The sequence below is a fragment of the Sander vitreus genome, chromosome 21 (genome assembly GCF_031162955.1).
Source record: "Sander vitreus isolate 19-12246 chromosome 21, sanVit1, whole genome shotgun sequence".
Taxonomy (NCBI): Eukaryota; Metazoa; Chordata; class Actinopteri; order Perciformes; family Percidae; genus Sander; species Sander vitreus.
The window spans coordinates 28,160,323-28,181,435 of NC_135875.1; the positions used below are offsets into that span (position 1 = coordinate 28,160,323).

The 21,113-nt window shown below is 39.3% G+C and overlaps 1 protein-coding gene across 3 annotated transcripts in view; it reads left to right on the top strand.

The window, feature by feature from the left end:
- Positions 1 to 21,113, top strand: part of LOC144536574 (RNA binding protein fox-1 homolog 3-like) — a 790,727-nt gene that overhangs the window by 486,175 nt on the left and 283,439 nt on the right. For all 3 annotated transcript variants that reach the window (XM_078279785.1, XM_078279787.1, XM_078279786.1), the window contains exon 5: positions 3,866 to 3,987. In XM_078279785.1, the coding sequence (XP_078135911.1) occupies positions 3,866 to 3,987 (122 nt within the window). The remainder of the gene's footprint in view (positions 1 to 3,865; positions 3,988 to 21,113) is intronic.

Consider the following 21,113-nt stretch of genomic DNA (forward strand, 5'->3'; position numbering starts at 1 on the left):
TGCCGATTTTTAATAATTAAGTTTTATCATAGGTACTCTTCAACTGTGAGAGACACCTACCACTTACCAAACAGTAAGAATTCCAACTCTCACAGACCTGTTAGTTTTTCTTTAAGAAGCCCTCCTGTTCTCCACTCATTACCTGTATTAACTGCACCTGTTTGAACTTGTTACCTGTATAAAAGACACCTGTCCACACACTCAATCAAACAGACTCCAACCTCTCCACAATGGCCAAGGCCAGAGAGCTGTGTAAGGACATCAGGGATACAATTGTAGATCTGCACAAGGCTGGGATGGGCTACAGGACAATAGGCAAGCAGCTTGATGAGAAGGCAACAACTGTTGGCGCAATTATTAGAAAATGGAAAAAGTTCAAGATGACTGTCAATCGCCCTCGGTCTGGGGCTCCATGCAAGATCTCACCTCGTTGGGCATCAATGATCATGATGAAGGTGAGGGATCAGGCCAGAACTACACGGCAGGACCTGGTCAATGACCTGAAGAGAGCTGGGACCACAGTCTCAAAGAAAACCATTAGTAACACACTACGCCATCATGGATTAAAATCCTGCAGCGCACGCAAGGTCCCCCTGCGCAAGCCAGCGCATGCCCAGGCCCGTCTGAAGTTTGCCAATGACCATCTGCTTTTCTGATGTATCAAATACTTATGTCATGCAATAAAATAAAAATGAATTACTTAAAAATCATACAATCTGATTTTCTGGATTTTTGTTTTAGATTCCGTCACTCACAGTTGAAGAGTACCTATGATAAAAATTACAGACTTCTACATGCTTTGTAAGTAGAAAAACCTGCAAAATCGGCAGTGTATCAAATACTTGTTCTCCCCACTGTACAATACTGATTAATGAGACATATTTAAAATTGTATATAGTATAGCAACATTGAAAATTACATAAAAGTATGTAAATGATGGTGAAAATTAAAGTCACTTAATCTATTGATATATATGTATATATATATATATATATATATATATATATATATATATATATATATATATATTCAAGTCCCTATTAAGATATTTTTGGAATTATAATAAACTAATTAAACTTGTGCTTTTTTATTAAAATGTATTTAGTTTTTGTCGATCAGTACTTGTCAATAGTCTTTTATTTTATGAAATTGTGCTACATCAGGAAACATATTTGATTGTGTAGGAGACACATTTACATAGTTTTAAGATGACAGAATGATCTTTCCTCTTTAGTTGACTTTACGTTAGTGTGATTTGTTTGTGTGGAGGCTGATGATCTCAATAAAGTTCTGTTAAACTGAGATGAGGTTCATGATATCAGTAGCTGAAAGGGTTCATACAGGGACAGCCCAAGCAGCCTATTATTCTTAATTAGCTCCACCTTTTCAGTCTTATTACCAATGGGTAGGCCTTTTTCCCAGCGGACAGGTTGACATTTGACAGTATGAAAAGTACACGTGTAAATGATTAAGTGAATGATGGTTCCGTTTAACTGCTTCAGTTCAGGGTCCTGGTATTGTTCATGCTGGCTCACTGTCACACTGTCATGACTTACTGAGACACTTGAACAGAGCAATTGTTAACGTTCTTTTCCTAGTATGACAAGTCAAAATATCTTCTGTGAAAAAGGACTTTTTGCACATAACGTCTTTCTGGCAGCACATTTGTATATATGCCATAAAACTGGAGGCCTCTATGTCTTGCTACGTTTTTATCCCTCTCATTTCTCTCATGGTCTCTCTCCCTTTCTCTCTTTTGCTTACACACACACACACACACACACACACACACACACACACACTCCCAGTGGATTACGTTTTGGTGCTCAGAGCCCCCCGGGAATGGAAAGTGATAATACTGGGAAGTGAGCTACTGCTTTGAGAGAGAGTGGTTCCGAACACAGAAGGAGAGGAGGCGATAAATTGGTCTGGAATGGGAGTGTACTGGGCACATCCAGGTCTCTAAAGATGACAGAGGGTGTAAATGTGTGTATGTGAGTGTGTGTAAAAGAGAGGGTGAGAAAGAGAGACCTACTTTAGGACCCCAGGTCTCCAAACACATCCATATACCCAACCCATATTTTCTTTTCCTCCTGTCCTTCTATTCTTGCCATCAGCATCAGGTGAGCCAAGTGGGGTAGCAGCCTGAGCAGTAATCTCTCTCACTCTCTCTGTCTCTCTCTCTCTCTCTCTCTCTCTCTCTCTCTCTCTCTCTCTCTCTCTCTCACACACACACACACACACACACACACACACACACACACACACACACTAACAACCCATAGGGTGTTGACTGGGAGGCAAGCCTAGCAGATACACACTTGCCAAAGAACCAGGCCAGAACCAAGCCAACAGTCCATAACCGTGTGTGTGTGCGTGTGCGTGTGTGTGTGTGTGTGTGTGTGTGTGTGTGTGTGTGTGTGTGTGTGTGTGTGTGTGTGTGCCAAACTACTTTGAGTATTGGAATGTAAGATAGGCCCATTATAAGTGGAGCCAGGAGAAACCAGCCAAATCCAGATCATGGCACAGAGGAAGAGATGGTGCAGTAAGGCAGAGTGTGATCTGGCTGAAGTATATTTCAGAAACCCCAGAGGAGAGCTTAATTTACCTGCTTTCCTTATTTAGATCTCATAATTTACTGCAATACACAATCACATTTAGTATTATGGGTTATACTGTATTTTACATCTGCAGACTGACATCCATCCATTCAGTCAGTGGCCTGTAGCTCATGGAGGCTGCTCATCTCTCATGGTTGCCTAAATAAAGGCTGCACTTGCACTAAGGTGTTCCAAGTGGCTTATTTGAACTCTAAATGGTTTATTTGTCATTGAAACATTTATTCCTGCAGGCAATTTACTGTTTTAGTTGGTTCAGTCAGGAGAGAACCTTCTAATTGTATTTCATTGTATTTCATTTATTCCAAAGTAGCGTAATTGTGTTTAGTTTGTTAGAAGTTAATATGTAATCCAAAATTATGTAGGGTTATCAATGTCTTATTAGGTCTCTAAATAGGTAGCAGAGTCATCTTATCATTTTTTTAATTCTTTTTCTTTTTATACCCTTAGAACAGCAGCTGTGACATCAACTGCAGGCCTCACTGCAGGCTAAACAGTTACACATGGCTCTGTGTGACACAAACAGTCTTGTGACCTACAGAGTTATAAAACATCTAAGCCTTAAGAGACTTCATTTTATTAAAAGTAATTGGTTGTTTGTCTGATAAGTTAGGAAGTGTTGAGAAAGCAAACTGTTATAAGATTAGATGAGATCAAACTTTACTGATTCGCAGTAAGTTTTTTGAGCAATAACATTTAAACTATTCAGTAAGAAAAAACATGTGTTGGTAAGCATTTAAATACGTGAAAATGGCATGAAAATTGACAATAGTAAAAGTCCTGAATGTTAAAACAAATTATATAGCTTCAATTGAAATACATCTTCAATGTCTAACAAACACCCTACCAAAGGAGGAAGAGAGGCCAACAAAAAGTGAAGAAGTGAAGGCAGCAGGTAGGATAGAGAGGAACAAAGGGGATTCTAAAGACGGAAACAAAGTGGAACAGTAAGCCACAGCGAGGGAGAGTTAAAGAGGGACCAAAAGACCAAAAGAAAGATAAAGAAAGAATAGGCAGAGAGAAAAGAAAATGAGAAGGAGGGAAGGAATTGAGTAAGGAGATGTACTGGTTGTGTGTGTGTGTGTGTGTGTGTGTGTGTGTGTGTGTGTGTGTGTGTGTACACTGTTGTAAACACATCTGTTTTATTAACAGCCTCTCACTGTTTGAAATATACAGTTCGTACTGTATGTTTTATAATTTCCATTGATGGTGTACAGTGTTAAAATCTGACTTGTGTTGTTTTTCAGAAACCAAGCCAGGAAGTGGTCTGTGCAAACCAGGAACCATTGCTCTGTTTGGTAACGTGGTGTACAGCGGACTGCTCAACGAGCACTTCTGGCACTTCGGGGTTCCCCTTGTCACCAGACTGGTCAGTTCCTCATTTCACTTGTCTTCCTCTCTCAATTTCATTATTTCCTACGCTTTGTCTTTTTGCTTTAGCTGTTGGCTTGATGACTCATTGTGACTCTTGTCGTCTCTCAACCACACACACACACACACACACACACACACACACACACACACACACACACACACACACACACACACACAAACACACACATAATTATCTTTCTGTCTGTCTTTGTTTGGTTTGGTTTACAATAGTTTTAAGTAGTCCATGTTATGTGAAAACGTAAATTAGATTAAGTGCTTTTAAAAAATATTGCAAAGGTGTTGTAACTGAACTGGAGTTGTTAGACGTCACCCAAAACCAAAGTATGTCTGATTTACTGTCTGCATAGCCTTGTATCTTTTTTAAGTCTAAAAAATGTAAAATGTAAATTTATTTTACATTGCAGTATTATTTCAATGCAATAATGTTGACTTTATCTTGTTATGTTGCTAATTTCCGCAGTGTTGTTAAGATCTACTACTGTGGTAGCATGGTAAAGCTTGCTAATCAACCTGCCACATTTCTTTATTCTTTCACCCCAATTTAGTAGTCATACATTACATTAAAATATGTACATATAGGACATTACAATGTGCTAGCAGATTACCTCGCTAGCTGGTTCGGCTACCCCATTAGTCAGGTGGTCCCTCAAGATGTTCTCGTATTGTTAATTGTTGATAAAATGTAATTGGTTTGCACCAGCTAAAGTACTAGAGGCTAGGTTTTGTTGTAGTAGGCTTGACATGTCTGAAATGTGCCTCTTTCTGGGGGGGTTGAACAGTGTTATGGCGTTCTTCTGGGTTGTGGCTGGAGGTAAATAAGCGCTCGCATTGAAGGCTTTGTGTCTGTGTGTTCTTTACCTGCCCTATAAATAATGGATTGGGTTCTACCATTAACACAAACTAATGCAATATTAGTGGTTTTTCAATTAACTTTGAATTAGTCTGTAATCTCTTCCATGTCACTTGCTGATTGCGTGGCTCTGTTTTATTGAACTGCTGATAAATGTTATAGTTGATAGATATCGATGTTGTCTTCCCGTCAGGATACAGCAGAGGATATTTGCTGGCTCAGTTTGATCACTCGCCCATGAGCCTGTGAGACATATACACACCCAGATGTGTTTGCTTGCTTATTGCCTTTGATGAAATACAGCTGATTTTGGTTTATGGGGAAATAATTGTTGTCTTTGCTTTTTTTTGTAGATATTTTAAATTCAAATAATGTATCACTGTTTGGAAATTGGAAACCAGATGTACTGTCAAATATTGAAGAGTAGCTTTCAGATGGTGTACTGGGAAATGTACAATATTTATTTTCAACATGGTTAATATTTAAACTGAGTATACCTATACAGCTGATATAATCAAAAGTTATTATAAGCTACCTTGGCCATGTTTTATTTACAGTGATGCTGTATGACACACACACACACACACACACACACACACACGCACACATATACATACTTACACAGTTAACAGCTGGTGTATCCAAAGAGTAAGCTTATAATGTGCTGGCATTAGCTATTTTAATGACAAACTTGTTTGTTTTAACCTGTTATTGATAATGATGATATGATATTATTATCATAAAGAGTGATCTATTGTGACCTTGGCCCTCTTAGCTACCAGAGGACACCAAACACATGCTAAGTCCGTGGAACTTTGCATACACGAAATCCTCGATACGAAATACACGAATTTGGGAGGAGCGGGCTCCATGATAAGTAATTATCAAAGATATTTTAGCAATATTAATTAAGGTATAAATATTGATGTATTGATACAAATATTAATATGTATATATATATATATATATATATAAGAGAGATAGATCAAGATGGCGACCTGACTGAGTTTACGATGGCAGGCGAGACCACTCAAGTTGAGAATCTTTGGGTGAAGTATATTGCTTATATAGCGGACATGAAGTACACAATGGTGGACATCTGGCCAAGATGGCGTGAAGCTAAAACCCTCCTTTCAAGACTAGCATTTCCAGGGGACCTCATGTGATTAAGAAATTACCCCCCACGTCTGTTTCATGCGGCGCATTCACACTGGATTTAAAGTGACTATATGTAACTTTGAAATGTTTCTGAAACTGTGTAATGTTCCATCTGATGATTATAAATGACCTGTAACAGCAAACAAGACTAATAGTGTAAAGAATGCTAGTTTTACATAGTTTTTATCAATGCATCTGCCCAGGTCTGATTTTTCCCACAAAGTCATGAAATGATTTACGGCAGGTAGACGGCACCACAGAGCACACATTCTGACGGGTCACAGATTTCACTGTAACACCAGAAAAGCCTGTGTTAGTGTATCCAGCTGGGAAAAAGTTGTAATAATTGTATTATAATATTATTTTAGAAGCTATCTGCTGTAGTTATGACCAAGGTTTTTATAGTTCTGCATTTTTCATTAGTTTTTATTTTTATTTCATTTTGACTTTTTGTTTTCAAATTCAGTTTAGTTTTAATTAGTTTTTAAAGCGGGTTTGCTAGTTTAGTTTAGTTTAGTTTTAATTTTTTTTAAATGCTTAGTTTTAGTTTTAGTGTTAGTTTTAGTCTAGGGTTATTTGTCAGGGGCAAGATTCAAAAAGGTCAGAAAAAGTATTGTGTAATAATAACTCAACAAAAACATCATACAATTTTACCCATATATCCACGCCCTGTACCCATACATCCAAGCCCTGTACCCATACATCCAAGCCCTGTACCCATACATCCACGCCCTGTACCCATACATCCATGACCTGTACCCATATATCCATGCCCTGTACCCATACATCCACGCCCTGTACCCATACATCCACGCCCTGTACCCATACATCCACGCCCTGTACCCATACATCCAAGCCCTGTACCCATACATCCAAGCCCTGTACCCATACATCCACGCCCTGTACCCATACATCCACGCCCTGTACCCATACATCCACGCCCTGTACCCATATATCCATGCCCTGTACCCATAAATCCACGCCCTGTACCCATACGTCCATGCCCTGTACCCATACATCCATTCCCTGTACCCATAAATCCATGCCCTGTACCCATACATCCATGCCCTGTACCGGGGTTAGCTTCTGTTTGGGGAAAGGGGGCTTTGCGTTCTCTTTTTCCTTGTTAAGGTAAGCTAGGTTAGCCTCCTAGCTTGTGTGCACTTCTCAAATCTACTTTCAAATTCGTGAGATGTTTCCCTGTAATAAATTGACCACATATTTTACCACCTTCCACTGCAAGGCACTTGTTTTTATCTGACACAGTCATAATCAAATAGGACTCTGCCTCCATGATGCCAGGCGAGAGGCACGGACATGTTTTCAATTTGACATGGAATGTCGGAATTTCTGGGTTTCCAGTCGGAAACTATATGTCTACGGCATAGACTGCATAAAACAGGTCTATGGTCGGAAATGTGAACTCTGAAAGATCTACCGTTATTTGCTCCATGAAAAACATTGAAGAAGACGAAAACTAAGGACATTTACTTTATATACAGTGGCGAAGGCCCTATTGAAACTGAAGGAACTCTTCCTTCTTTTTTTCGCCTTTTTGAGGGGCTTAACATACTCAAAAACTCACCAAAATTGGCGGTCACATCAAGCCTGGTGAAAATGTACGTATTTTAAGGGTTTCGGGAATAGGCGCAGAAAAATGGCTCACTAGCGCCCCCTACAATGCTGCAGTACGTTTAAGGTAGACTAACGAAATGTTGTACACATATGTAGCATGTCACGACGTACAAATAAGCTCATTGGAGTGATACCCTTAACGCAACAGGAAGTCCGCCATTTTTAATTGAAAGTTCGAAATTAGTGCGATTTTGGCCATTTCCACGTCATACATTAAAATCCACCGCTGCCTGTTCAGATTAGATTAGATTACATTAGATTAGATTCAACTTTATTGTCATTGTGCAGCGTACAGGTACAAAGACAACTGAAATGCAGTTTGTGTCCAACCAGAAGTACAAAAAGAGCAATGTGATATTCAAGTATAGACAGGACAAGAGATATGGTGCAGTATAGTCGGTAGTGTACAGTTGGTTTACAGATGGTGGTTTAGAGTAATATAAATTAAGCATAAATAGAAATAAAGTGTAGTGTATTAGCAGTTACCTTTTAAGAGCAGAATAAATATGGCTATGTAATGAACAATGTTCATGAACAACATGTACAGATATGTGCAATTTAGCGGTAACGTTATAATAGTAGTAAGAATAATATGTAGTGCAGTGCAGTGCAGTGTATTAACAGAGTATATCATAAGAAAAACAGAGTAAATATGGATAGTAGGTATTACCCATAGAGACAGATATGTACAGTATGTACAGCTATGTGCAGTGTGTTAACAGTACCATTGTAGTGCAGAAAGACTAACATGACAAGAGTAGTAAGAACTAGAAAATTCCGCAAGCAATTTTGACAGTGTGTCTACTACTTGGTGCACATCCGAATACTAACAGTAAATCTGCTGTTTGACATGTCCTGAAAATAGAGGACAACACGGCCTACAGTAAAGAGTCTCTATAAGAGGAGTTTGTGTTTGGTTATTCAGAATTTTTGAGAAACTCTATTCAAACTTTAAACTGTTAAAACTTTTAAATCACATTAATACTTTTTGAAATATTCACCCTTCTTTGAGGCTTTTTAAAAGAACATGCCCTTTTCGGACAGCTACTGTCCTCACATTTCTTACACAACACACCATTCTTGCACAGGATGATCAGCAGGGTGTCATGATATCTCCCACAGTATTAGACATTAAGCGATAGGAGTTAGGGTTTTTGAGCTAGAAGCAGGACTATCTAAGGTGCGCTACTGTCTTGTCTCTGTGAAAACAGCTGTTGGTGTTGAGGCCTGAAGTCAGTTAGGAGTCAGTCAGTTGGTCACTTAGTCCATCATGACATCATGTTAGCTGACAAATAACACCTCTTCTTTCTTCATCTTCTCTCCTCCTTTCTTTCTCTCCTCTTCTTGTCCTCTCCTTTTCTTCTCCTCCTCCTGTGGCAGTACGCGCTACTAAAGTGATTTGACAATGGTTGAGTAAAGGCCATCGTCACCACAGGAATATAGTTAATATCATTAGAAACAGCTGATCTGAGCTACCTTTACTCTGCTGTTTCACATGTCCTGCAAAGAGAGGACAACACGGCCTACAGTAAAGCGCCTTTATGATATGAGCCTAGGAGGTGTGTGTGTGTAAGAAGTTGTTGCTATGGTGATTTCCACAGTGAGCCCAATAAAGGCCAAAGTCTTGTCTTCGGTTTAAACTTTTAATTATTTTTCTACATCAAAGTATGGCGATACAGTATGGCCCCAAAGAGGGGTTGTTTTGAGCTATGTTAAGCGATTTCCCGAAGATTTTCTATTAAAGTCTATGGGAAATTTAGCGCCGTTTTTTGCTGATTTCATGAAAATACCTCTTAAGATTGTTCTGTAAATCAAAAACCGTGGATCCAAACGACAAAAATATTATCATCACAAGAAAGATAAAGGTCTGGTGAATGCATTGATGTGGTTTTATGTTTGTGGTGTCAAATATATGCGACACAGAGCAGGTGTCCTTCCAGATATTTTTTTTCATTGTTTCTATCAGTATGAACAGAGCCAAAAGTTTAGGTCCGGTGGATTCCATAGTTACATGTCTGCGACCGGCACAATTTCCTACATATTGACCAACCATGATGTATGAAGAGTGAAAACTGTAGAGGAGAGAGAGCAATTTGTTTAGAAAAATTTCAGAGAATCATACTGCAGCTCCATTTTTTTCCGTTGTTTCTTTAGTAGCCAACATTAAATTATGTCCCTCTTCCATTTAGCACCCCTTTTGATTTATTTTTAGTCCGTGTTTGTGTTGGCCTACTATTTTCTTTTCTCTTGTCCCCCTTTACTTGTGTAAAGCGTTCCTGGGTTTCATATAATGCGCTATATTAATCTAAGTTAATATTACGTTGGTTGCTCTTAATGCTTTGGCTCATGACACACTGACAGTGATAACGTTACCTGGTTTATCTCCCGATCGATCCAAAGTAGACTAAGTTACCGTACGCAACACTTGAAATGCAACGATGCATCTGTGTACTCTCTTATTGTAAATGAATGATTTTCTGTTCGAGCAACGTTAACTCTGTAATACAGTGGGTAATACAGCCCCGTAAAGAAAAGACCTTTATGACAGCAGGTGTGGTTAAACCACTACAGCTTTAGTCCAAAGGGCCGCTAGAATCAACACTAACTGAAAGGTACATATAGACACTTTAACTTGAATTTACTGACATTTTCCCCCGCATATGATGCCAATGCTTTGTCAAAACTTTCATTTATATTTTCCACGCAGCCAATACAACCCCAAATCACAGAGATGCAAATTCGCATGGGACTATATTATCACTCAACCTCTGTGTTTGGTGAAATATGGTAGGTCATTTGCAGTTTTGACAGATTACAGACATGCCAGATTCACACAGGATTAAGATCACAAACGATCTCCGCAATTATTACAAATTACTAGAGTCTGATTACGTCTTTTTTTCTGTAACTTTACCGGGATACAGTTTCCTTTTTTGGTATCCTAATTATGTAACGCCGTTCCATGTATTCCGTTACTCTACAGGCTTGATCACAAGCTATGATCGATTCACGGAGTAGGTGTATATACAGTATTCACACTCCTCGTGTCCATTTTCTATCACTGTTAAAGAGTCAAAATAACTTTTGTATAATCTTTTTATAATTTTAATAATCTTTTCCATATTAGTGGTGAGTGTAAACTGTTTGTTCTTTCTATATTGTTGCGGCATGAAAACCACCATGTTTGAATCAAAGCTTCATACTGTTCCTACATTGTTAACTAAAGATACCATATCACTTAGCATACATTCCCGTTTGTACTACATGATGAGTTGCTTTGTTCTTTGTTCCCTGGGTTCGAATGCATTACCCTGGAAGCCAGGCCTCTCATAACGTGCATCTTCAGGATTACATTTCTTACCAGTTGGCACTTGCAACCCCTTTGGTCCTCACTCGTGAGTCTTTTAGGATTGTGTCTTGACTCCAGGCAGTATTTGAAATACAGGGGCAAGATATGAGTAACCCAGAAAGCCTCAAGTTTACTGTGTGTTGGCATTTGTATTGTTTTTAGGTGGAGGGTGGTTTAAAAAAAAAACATTGCAGTGGTGAATACTTTTTCTGTTTCTTTCTTTGTTTGGCTTAATATTCTCTGTATGAAATGGAATGTATTGATTGTATATTTTTGTCGGTAGGCGGGCACATTCATGTATGTATACAGTACCCCCTCCCGAAAAAATATGACTCCTGCATAAACCATGGTGTAATTTGAACACTGACCACACAGGTGTTGTTAACTGGAAGGTTAGGAAAGGTTTCTCAGTTCTTTGTGGACAGAATGAAGTTCTGCTCTCACCACCTTACACTGAAGTCAAATTTTGACAGCATGACATTTACTTGTAACAGAGTACTTCTACTGTAGAAATGCAACATTTACTCATGTAAACAATCTAAATACATGCATAAAGTCCTCTGAGTCTCTGGAGAAGCTGTCTGAGAAAATAACCCGGATGATGTGGCCAGAGACTTGGAGACTAAATTTACAACCGAAAGTCTGTGTCACACACTGGGGACATGGACTTGCAGGGAGGTTGTAAGAAACAAACAGTCTGGGCGTCTGGGTAGCTCACCTGGTAGAGCACACACCCATATATAGAGGTTCACTCCTTGACGCAGTGGCTGTGGGTTCGACTCTGACCTGTAGCCCTTTGCTGCATGTCATTCCCCCTTTCATGTCATCAGCTGTTCTATAAAAATAAAGGCCTAAAATAATCTATTAAAAAAAAGAAACTCAAGTTGCATTAAGGAAAATGTAGGATCCTGTGTCTCAACCTCTCATGCTTAGATTTCAACTATTATTTTTATTGTATTTATTCATATTTTATATGTTTCTTGAGATCCCCAAACTTTACAGGAGTGAGGTGCATAATCGCTAGAGGACTATAAAACTCCTCTAGTTGTACTGTCTTGTAGGAGTCAGAAGCCTTTTTTCTCTTTTAAGCCACTGACGTATCCCTTTATCTAAGGACGCGTTACTAATGTGTTAATTGAGCTAATTTAAAATGAATAAAGACAGATTACGAGACAGACAGAGAGAGAGACTACAGCTGCACAGCACTCGCTCCACTGACTTTATTGTGCACCAAGAACTGATGATGAAGGCAACTGCCTTAACACGAGGAGGTATCTAAATATACTGTATGTGTGTGTGTGTGTGTGTGTGTGTGTGTGTGTGTGTGTGTGTGTGTGTGTGTGTGTGTGTGTGTGTGTGTGTGTGTGTGTGTGTGTGTGTGTGTGTGTGTGTGTGTGTATGCAGTACGTACACTGTGCATGTGTATTTGTATGTATCTGAGCTTGACCCATGTCTGGCAGTTCCTAGTGGGCTAAGAAAAGAAACATTGGTGGTCTTTTTTTTCTTTCTTTTTTTTTCGTCAAACTCTTTTCCCACTTAAGATATGTTGTGACTTTTCACCTTAAAATAGTTTGAGAAAACTGTTAAACTAAATTGGATAACTTAAGGTATGAGTCTGGTGATATTCTGTATTTCTTTTTCTAGTACAGTGCCCGTTCAAAATGTGTATGTTTGGAATGAGCTGATTGTTCGGCCTGTGGTATTGCTTCTTGTAGCATTCTCCAGAACCAAATTTAACCCCAAAATTACTTACAAAAGGACCCCAAAGCACTTAATATGCAACCAGCCTGCTACTGACTTACAGTGTTCTTTTATTTCAGAGGAAAACATTGTGCTGCTACATTTACCTGACAGAATGGGGCAGATTCAGAATTTAATCACAAAATATCACAATTAAAATCAAACATTAGTGTCATGGACTCATGGCGGTGCGCCATCCATCCAGCCCGTTATGAGAGCTAATCAGCAAAAAGCTGCGTTAATCAACCACCAGAACTGGACCGAGTACAGAGACAGACATTATTACAGTGGTCAGCTGTGTTAGGAAATTACTGAAATTTTTGTGAAATTGAAAAAATTTTGGCGTTGGAATTACAATAGAAATATATTTGAATATATTTTGCCTTTTTTCTGATGGTAATTTGTCGCTAGTCACTTTTTATAAATAAAGTCGCTAAGAGTGTCTGAAAAGTTGCTAAATCTAGCGAGAAAGTCGTCAAGTTGGCAACACTGTCCACAATGTTATTGCTGCATCGCTTCCTGATTTACCAAACTACAGAGCGGCCCGATGCTCAAATCACAGAATGTGCGTCTGTTAATCGCGTTTATCTGTGTTTTAAGCCCCCAACGTCTCACTAGGATTAGGCAGTGGTTAGGGTTAGGGTTAGGTCCCTTGAAGTCAACGGTCGCAGCGCTGCCTGGTAGGGTTGGGTACCGAAACCCGGTTCCACTATGGAACCGGTTCCTACGCAAACGGTAGTATTCAGACCGGATTAGAACGCAAATTTCGTTTCCAACTGACATATTTCCCCTCTGTCGCTCCGGACAGCAGCAGACTCTTTTTTCTTTCTCCCTTAGACAGCTTTTTCTACACGCTCCGAAACGGACATAAAAATATCTCCCTCTCTCTGTAGTCTACCGTTAGCTAGCTATGCTAAATGTAGGCTACTTCGCTAGTAAACATATTACACTTGCTATGCTAGTCTATCGTTCAGGACAAGACCCTGTAGCCTGGTGGTGGGGGAGGCGGGACAGCCTCCCCAAATTGTCTGCCCTTTCAAATTCATACCTGTGTGTCCAGGCTTCTTGGACACCATCTGAGAGAGGTTTCTCCTGTACCATATGTCAGGAGAGGTGTCGTATCTCGCCAGAGAAGGCAAATATGGTCATTTTTTCTGCAAAAGAACTGCTAAAGTTTGAAGCTGGTTGGCATACCAACTCAACAATATTTATTGTGTTAATACTTGTTAATAGTGTAACTGTTATTTGTTATTATGTAATTATTGTAGTTAGTTGTTAGGTGACTTAGGTTTACTTATTATATATTTAAGTACTTTAAAACGTTATTTTTCAATTTAAATAATTTTCAATTTAAAAAAAACTCTGTCAAAGCCTGTCATTTTAGGAATCGGTTAGGAATCGGAATCTTTTTAAAAGTACCGGGTTGTCATTGGAATTGTAAAAATCCAAACGGCAACCAACTCTAGTGCCTGGAAGGTGACGTTAGGGGCTTAAAACACAACTGAGCGTTAATCGCGCGTCAAAAACATTGGTGCCGTTAAAAGGAATTAGCTTTAACTCGTTAATGTCACGTTAATTTTGAGAGCCCTGATGAATATTTATTTTACTGACTTGTGTTTTTATTAAGATGATTTCTAAACTATTACAGCAATTTATATCATCATATGATGATTACATGAATACTTTCATTCATGGTGAATCTCTTGGATTTTAAAAGTAAGGTTAAATAGCAGGAGATCAACCATATGTTGGAAATGATATGAAGTTGGTCAAATGAATGAGTGAGGATAGCTGCAAGTATTTACCTGCTAATATTTAACAGACAGCTTATATCCCCCTAGTCTCGCATTGCCAGACCTTCCTGCACAGCGCTGTGGAGGAGGGTCTGGCTAGTCCACACAACATTCTGGGATGGGAGAAAAGCGTGCTCTGGTTTATTGGCTTTTCTTTAAACAAATCACAATCATCGTGGGCGGGGCTAAGCTCCGGACGGAGCCACGGTGCCTCTGCTAAATAGTCTCAGGAAGGAACTTGTTTTGGTGGAACATGTGGACGTTCAAAAGTAGTTTTAGTCGTGCAACAGAAAACTCAGATTGGACAGATAGTCTAGCTAGCTGTCTGGATTTACCCTGCAGAGATCTGAGGAGCAGTTAACCATAGTCCTCACAAATCCACCAGAGGTTAGAACGCCAACACAAAGAAAGAGGAAGGGGACAGATATCTGGCCGTAAACAGGGACATCTGGCGGAATTTTCGGCAGCACCAGAACAATCCTGGAAGTGGAATGTCGTGGATATAGACTAGTCTCACCTAAAAGTCATTGCTTACAGAACATAATCTCATCATGCCCTCCCTATTTTTCCTTGCCACCAGCTTGATTATCAAACATACATGCAGTGCTCTTACTTACCTTTTCCTTGACAATTAGTCTCATCTGTCCATAAGGAGCCTGGCAACATTTCTCCACTTTTCCTCCCTTTCATTAGCAGGCGGGAGGTATGTGTAGGGTTTACAGAGTGGTTGGGTGCTGTATAGAAGACTTACAGCAGTCTCTTTGGATTCGCTGCCAGAGCTGCTGCTCATCTTGTCTACCAGTTTAGCTATGCAAAGGCAACAAAAAGCAGCGCTGCTCAGATCCCTTTGGTTAAAGGAATCCCCTCTCCTCCTGACCGTCATCTCAATGTGCATGGACAACTACTGGACTGGTTGCAATGAAAATCACAATGAGAAAGTGAGGTTGCTTCAACAATTGTCATTTTTTAAGTGAGTATTATTTAAGCAAATGAGCAGGACAGCACAAGTTGAATTTTGAACCTAGATAGACATATCAGAAGTATAGCATTATTATGATTGGTAAAGTTGATACCCTGATGGAGGAAATGGAAATTGCTTTTTGATTCTGTTTGTTTTAGAAAAAAGGAAATTCTTCTTTGCCGTTAAATCTGTATACTGATTTGTTTGATTGGTTTCAGCAAATGTCTAAAAAATAACATACTGTATGTTTACATGTATGTGACAAAGCCCCTTAAACACCCCTAGAAATTATGTCTGTTGTAGGAGCAAATGGTTGAGTGGTGTTGGTATGGAGCATATTGTGCCAATAGGACACATATTTTGTCATTTAATTTAGAAGACTTGTTGAATTTGAACATACAATCATCAAACTATGAAGCACCAAAGCAAACCAGCATCATTATACCAATTTGTGGGGCAAGAATACAGTATATATATATATATATATATATATATATATATGTGAATTAGTTAAGTTTAGAAAAAGATGGTGGTTTGGGTTAAAATCAATGCATCTGTTATGTTACTACACTTAGGGTTACGCATGTGATGCAGAACATGACGTTGTTCAGTTTGTTACATAAAGTAAAAAAAAAATAATACTAATTTTTATTTTCAAAGAGGACATGAACCCAGGCCTCCTGGGTGAAAGTCCTGTGTTTGTTTGACCCGTCCACCACCAAAAACCTTCCTCCTTATGCAGAATTGAGCGCTCTTATACTACCTTACTTCCTGCTTTGCTTCCGTCATAATTACTACGTACACTAGAGGGCGCTGCCACTATAAACATAAATACGAGCCCTAATTGCTGCGTGAACCAGCAACTTATGTGGGCGTTTTTCAGGGGAGGAGAGTCTCTTTAGGATAGATATAAACAGTACACACCAATGTAGTATCTTATGTCTCTGAGTGCTTACAATGTCAGTGTCAGCCAGTGTATTCTTTGTCATTTCATTCTTCTGATTGGTTAGTTTTTGGCATGGCTCCTAAATTCCTGACACAGTCAGAATTTTGACACAGGCTGTGTTTGGACTCTCTGAATCATCTAGGACCAGTTTTTCCTGTCAAACTTATAGTGTACATATTTTTTGCATGGTCTTCTTCTGTTCATTGTGTGCCTTGAACAAACACTTTACCCCTTCCCTCCTTTTTCTTTGCCTCTGTCCCATACAGTAGCAAGTATTGTTCCCAGATATTCCCAAGCTAGAGTAAAAGAGAGACAAAGGGAATGCCAATATGTGCTCACTAACACACCTGTTATTAAGATACAACACATACTGGTAAAAATGCACAATAAACCAGCTTTTTCTTTCTCCTGAAGAGGGAAAAGTAAACAGTGGTGGAGCCAAAGCAGCCTGCTGAGTTTTTCCAGGTGAGAGATTGCTTGGTGTGCCTGGCAGCAGACAGCGAGTCAATGCGAGGAACTCCGGTAGGAGGATTGAGATCAGGTGGAGTTAGTAACACTGCTCTCTGAAAACGTGATAGAGGGCTGCTGACAGCACAGACTGAGGCAGCTCATCCAGGAGAGTTTAAATATGTGTGTGTGCACACGTTGCTGCATTCCAAAAATCACACTGAGAAATTCCCAGCCCGTAGGTTGTAATTATAACCTTTCTGCATTCAACTGGATTGCCATTGTTGGTTCAGATTGTAATAATCAGTGTGAGATAGTGAATGTGAGTGTATGATGCAGAGTTGTTGGCCATGCTGTTTAGTTTGTTTTTAGAAAAGGTCACACATTCTTGAAATTTTCTTTGACATATTCACACTATTTATTTTACAATTTAGCAAACTAATATTTCTGTTTGTTTGGATCCCCATCACAGCAGCTGTTCTTTCTGGGGTCCATATAAGAATATACACTGTGACAATACAAATCAAAACTGCTTAAACACAACTCACAATGACATAAAGACAATGGCAGTACAACACAGTCATATCGACATTCACTGAATAAGAACATGATATTCATATAAATTACAAAAAAAAAATACAACATTACATACAACACAAGACACAGACAAGCTCTGAGAAAATAAATGGTACTATAGTAGTCCACATTATCATAATGAAGATGACTTACTGTAGGGCCTTCACACACCGGGGGCATGACAAATTAACAACACAATCATTCAAAATAATCGCCTGTGTAAATTTTGCATCAAAACTATTCATACCAGCAGCAATGCAAAATTGCAACAGTTGTTCAATAAAAGTTTAGAATATTCGTGCGAGCTCATCTACCATGTCAGTGGGACAGTGTGAGGTCCTTCTGGAGATGCTGCTGAAGAGAGAGATAACGTGACGGGAGATGCGGTGTGAACGGACCAGAGAGAGCGATCGGAGCAGAGGAGAGTTAACGTTTAGCGCTTTAGAGAACAAGTTGAATGCACAGTAGCTAGAGTCAGCACTTTGAGCACAAATAAATGCTGCAGCTCCTCAAGACCAAGAGGTGTCCTGTCTTATTTACCTGGCTGCTGAGTGGAGTGAGGGGTGGTTATCTTTGGAGACTCCAGCAGCGTCTTCCCCCTGAGTCACACACACACACAAAAAAGGCACAAAAAAAAATGTCACCCCTTGAATACCATTTTCTTGAATAATCTGTCAAGTGAGGGAATTGTATGCACATATGCTCTATTTACGATATGATAGTATGCTGGGTGATTTTGTTAAATTTAAAATAAGCAAACCAGACCAAAATGACAGACCACGGTGGAAAGATTACACTCCATTTCTGACTTGAAGAGCTGGACCAGTGTGGTTCTGAGGATAAAAGAACCGTACACTTGTACACTTACAATGTTCTCAATGCTTCGGTTCACATTTAGGGACCCTCATTATGCTACCGTTGAAGTGTGGTGATATTTTGAGCCTTTTTAGTGGTATAAATAACGATTTGTTTTTACTTTCCCTGTGCCCCGAATACTAGCGTTGTAAGCTAATCAGCGGTCCGCGCTAGCTTCTTTCAAGCTCCAAACTCATTGGATTAGCATGAAAACATGTCCCAGAGAGCAACAGAGTGGGTACACATCTGTTATTAACCCCTAGGTTCATTTTGCACCGGAATTGTCCTTTAAGGGAGGATCGTGCAAATAGTAGAAGGACACATGTTTACAGAGATGGATTATATTCCGCTGGATTTACTAAAGGCACACAATTTGCCATTTGGGAAAGTTCTCTGTTTCTGAAAGGCAAGCATAAACATTAAGCAGATGGGATTTACAGAAGCCACAAGGAGGGTTACAGTGGGGGGAAATAATGCATTAAATATAGATTTGTATGTAGCTAAAAACAATTATTATAAACAAAAATTAAGCAATAAAGCTACCTTTATTCATTAACACAATATTGATTACTGTAACGCAAACAAACAATGGACAGGGGATTTTGATATGTGTTCATAAAATTTAAAGTTGAACTTCACTATCAATAAACTAAAATCAGTCCTTGTATTGTTAAGTGTGTGCTTGGCTGCATTTACCTCAGTATGGACATCCATATGAAACCCATCGCCACCTCCACTTGCTCATAGTGCATTCCATTTGTACACGGAAGTCAGATTCTCCAAGGTCAGAGTCGGAAACACACCCCCTGACCTCGGATTTTCAAGCTCGGAACTCGGACGACCACCGAAAACCCAGAGCTAAATATCCAACATTGCTGCTTGGTGCATCAACAGTTGTGAAAGCTGTAGTAACATACAGTTCTAAGCACTGTCCTTTTTGTGTCTCACTAAATCAGTCGCACACACAGTGTTTCCCATCTTCTATCTGTGGACATGTTCCTACGCTGTTGGTATGCATAAAAAACTGTTATACATGTTATATAAATTGGCATTGATAGCATGGCTAACATGGCTAGAGCTAATGAAAACAGTGAAAATCGGACTTGTATTTCTTTCTTTCGGAGTTTAGTGACTTCATAAAAATCCCACTGCTGAACTTTGCCCATGAGCTTTCCTTAAGTAGTGGAAGGCATCTGGAGGGCATCCCAGGTGCCGTCCAGGAGCTGACTGCGTAATGAGCAATTGTCTGCAATTGTCTGAATACATGCAGATTGAAAACACCGCACATCTTCTGATTAACTCTGGCCCTGTGTATTTCGGGGGTACTGTACTGGGCAGTCCAACACATTGTTAAACATTATGTTGACCATTAAGAGTTCAACACGTTATATACAGAAGGACATCTTCAGTGCATGGATCGGACTGTTCTGAAAGAGGCACAGCGTTCTCTTTATGAAAGGTTTATAAGGTAATGGTTAATAAATCATTTACTAATCCTTTATAGGTGAGTTATAAGCCATTCATTTAGAAAAAAAACTTTTGGGTTGTTTCACTGAATGTTCCCATGGAAGTCTGTGTCACCTTACTGAATATGATAGGATGCACACATCATGGAAACATTTCACCTAAAAGATCAAGACAGCATTCTCTCTGTATAATTCATTCATAATCTATACATCTGTGTGTGGACTGACCTGATGTTGCCCCTCGCCTCCTAGTCTTTTCTTGCATTAGCTCACTCACATGCACAGTCTGGACTAACTTATTCATGACCCAGACCTGAAATAGCATGACGCCCATATTTGATAGGAAAATGTTCTCTTTTGAATGGTAGTTGCTAGGGGAAAAAAAGAGAGAAGCCAACCCGTCTCTGAGTTCTTGGTCGTCTCACAGGGAGGAGTGAAGGAGAGTTAGAGCTGAGGTTGCACACCAGGCATGCATACATGTATGTAAATGACCTCATTTCAAGCAAGTCTTAAAAACCAATTTCAGCACAAATGGCTGCAGATAAATTGGTATTCATAATCTACTTTAACTATGAATTAGTTCATTATTTTTTTACATTGGTAAATGTCAAACTTGAGACGTTTGCCATTGGAGGGTGTGGGCATGGTGCTGTCCACATGGTTGGTGTTGTAAGGCTTTTGTGCCTTAAATAAATTCAGTACATTCCCATTTAAATCCAGCCTAGTTAATGTAAAACTGTATGCAGGGTTGAGGCGATGGTCTTGTTTGTTTGGAATAATTATACCAATGTTTTAAAATGAATGTGGTAATGTTTTATTGATGATGAAATGATACACATAACCTTCTAAAAACTGGATTAAACTGAAAACAAAATTCACCACACTGAAAGTGTTTGATGCAACTTTAATATGGAATGTATCCCCCAATGCAGATCTTAAAATAAGTCCTTCTACATTTGAAGTAGATGAGTTAAAAAAAAGAGCTAAACCCATGCATAAACCATCTCTCTGAATCAGCCGTGTAGAATCCACCCTTGTACATGCAAAGAATATGTATTATGACTTGCCATGCCACTCTCTTAGATTTGCTGTGATCAGAAAAGGATTTTGATTGCTAATCATGGTATGCATGACTTGTATTCACTTGTCCTTATTTTTAAGGATTATGGGAATTACTGCAAAAATGGCAAATAAGTTATATGGTTAATATAGAGGTTTCTTTTCTACATCATACTCATGGCCTGGTAGCAAATGTTCCGAGGCCTGGTACAAGCCTGAGCCAGTGTTTGGGAACCACTTCTCTAGTAATGATTTGTGGCAGCTG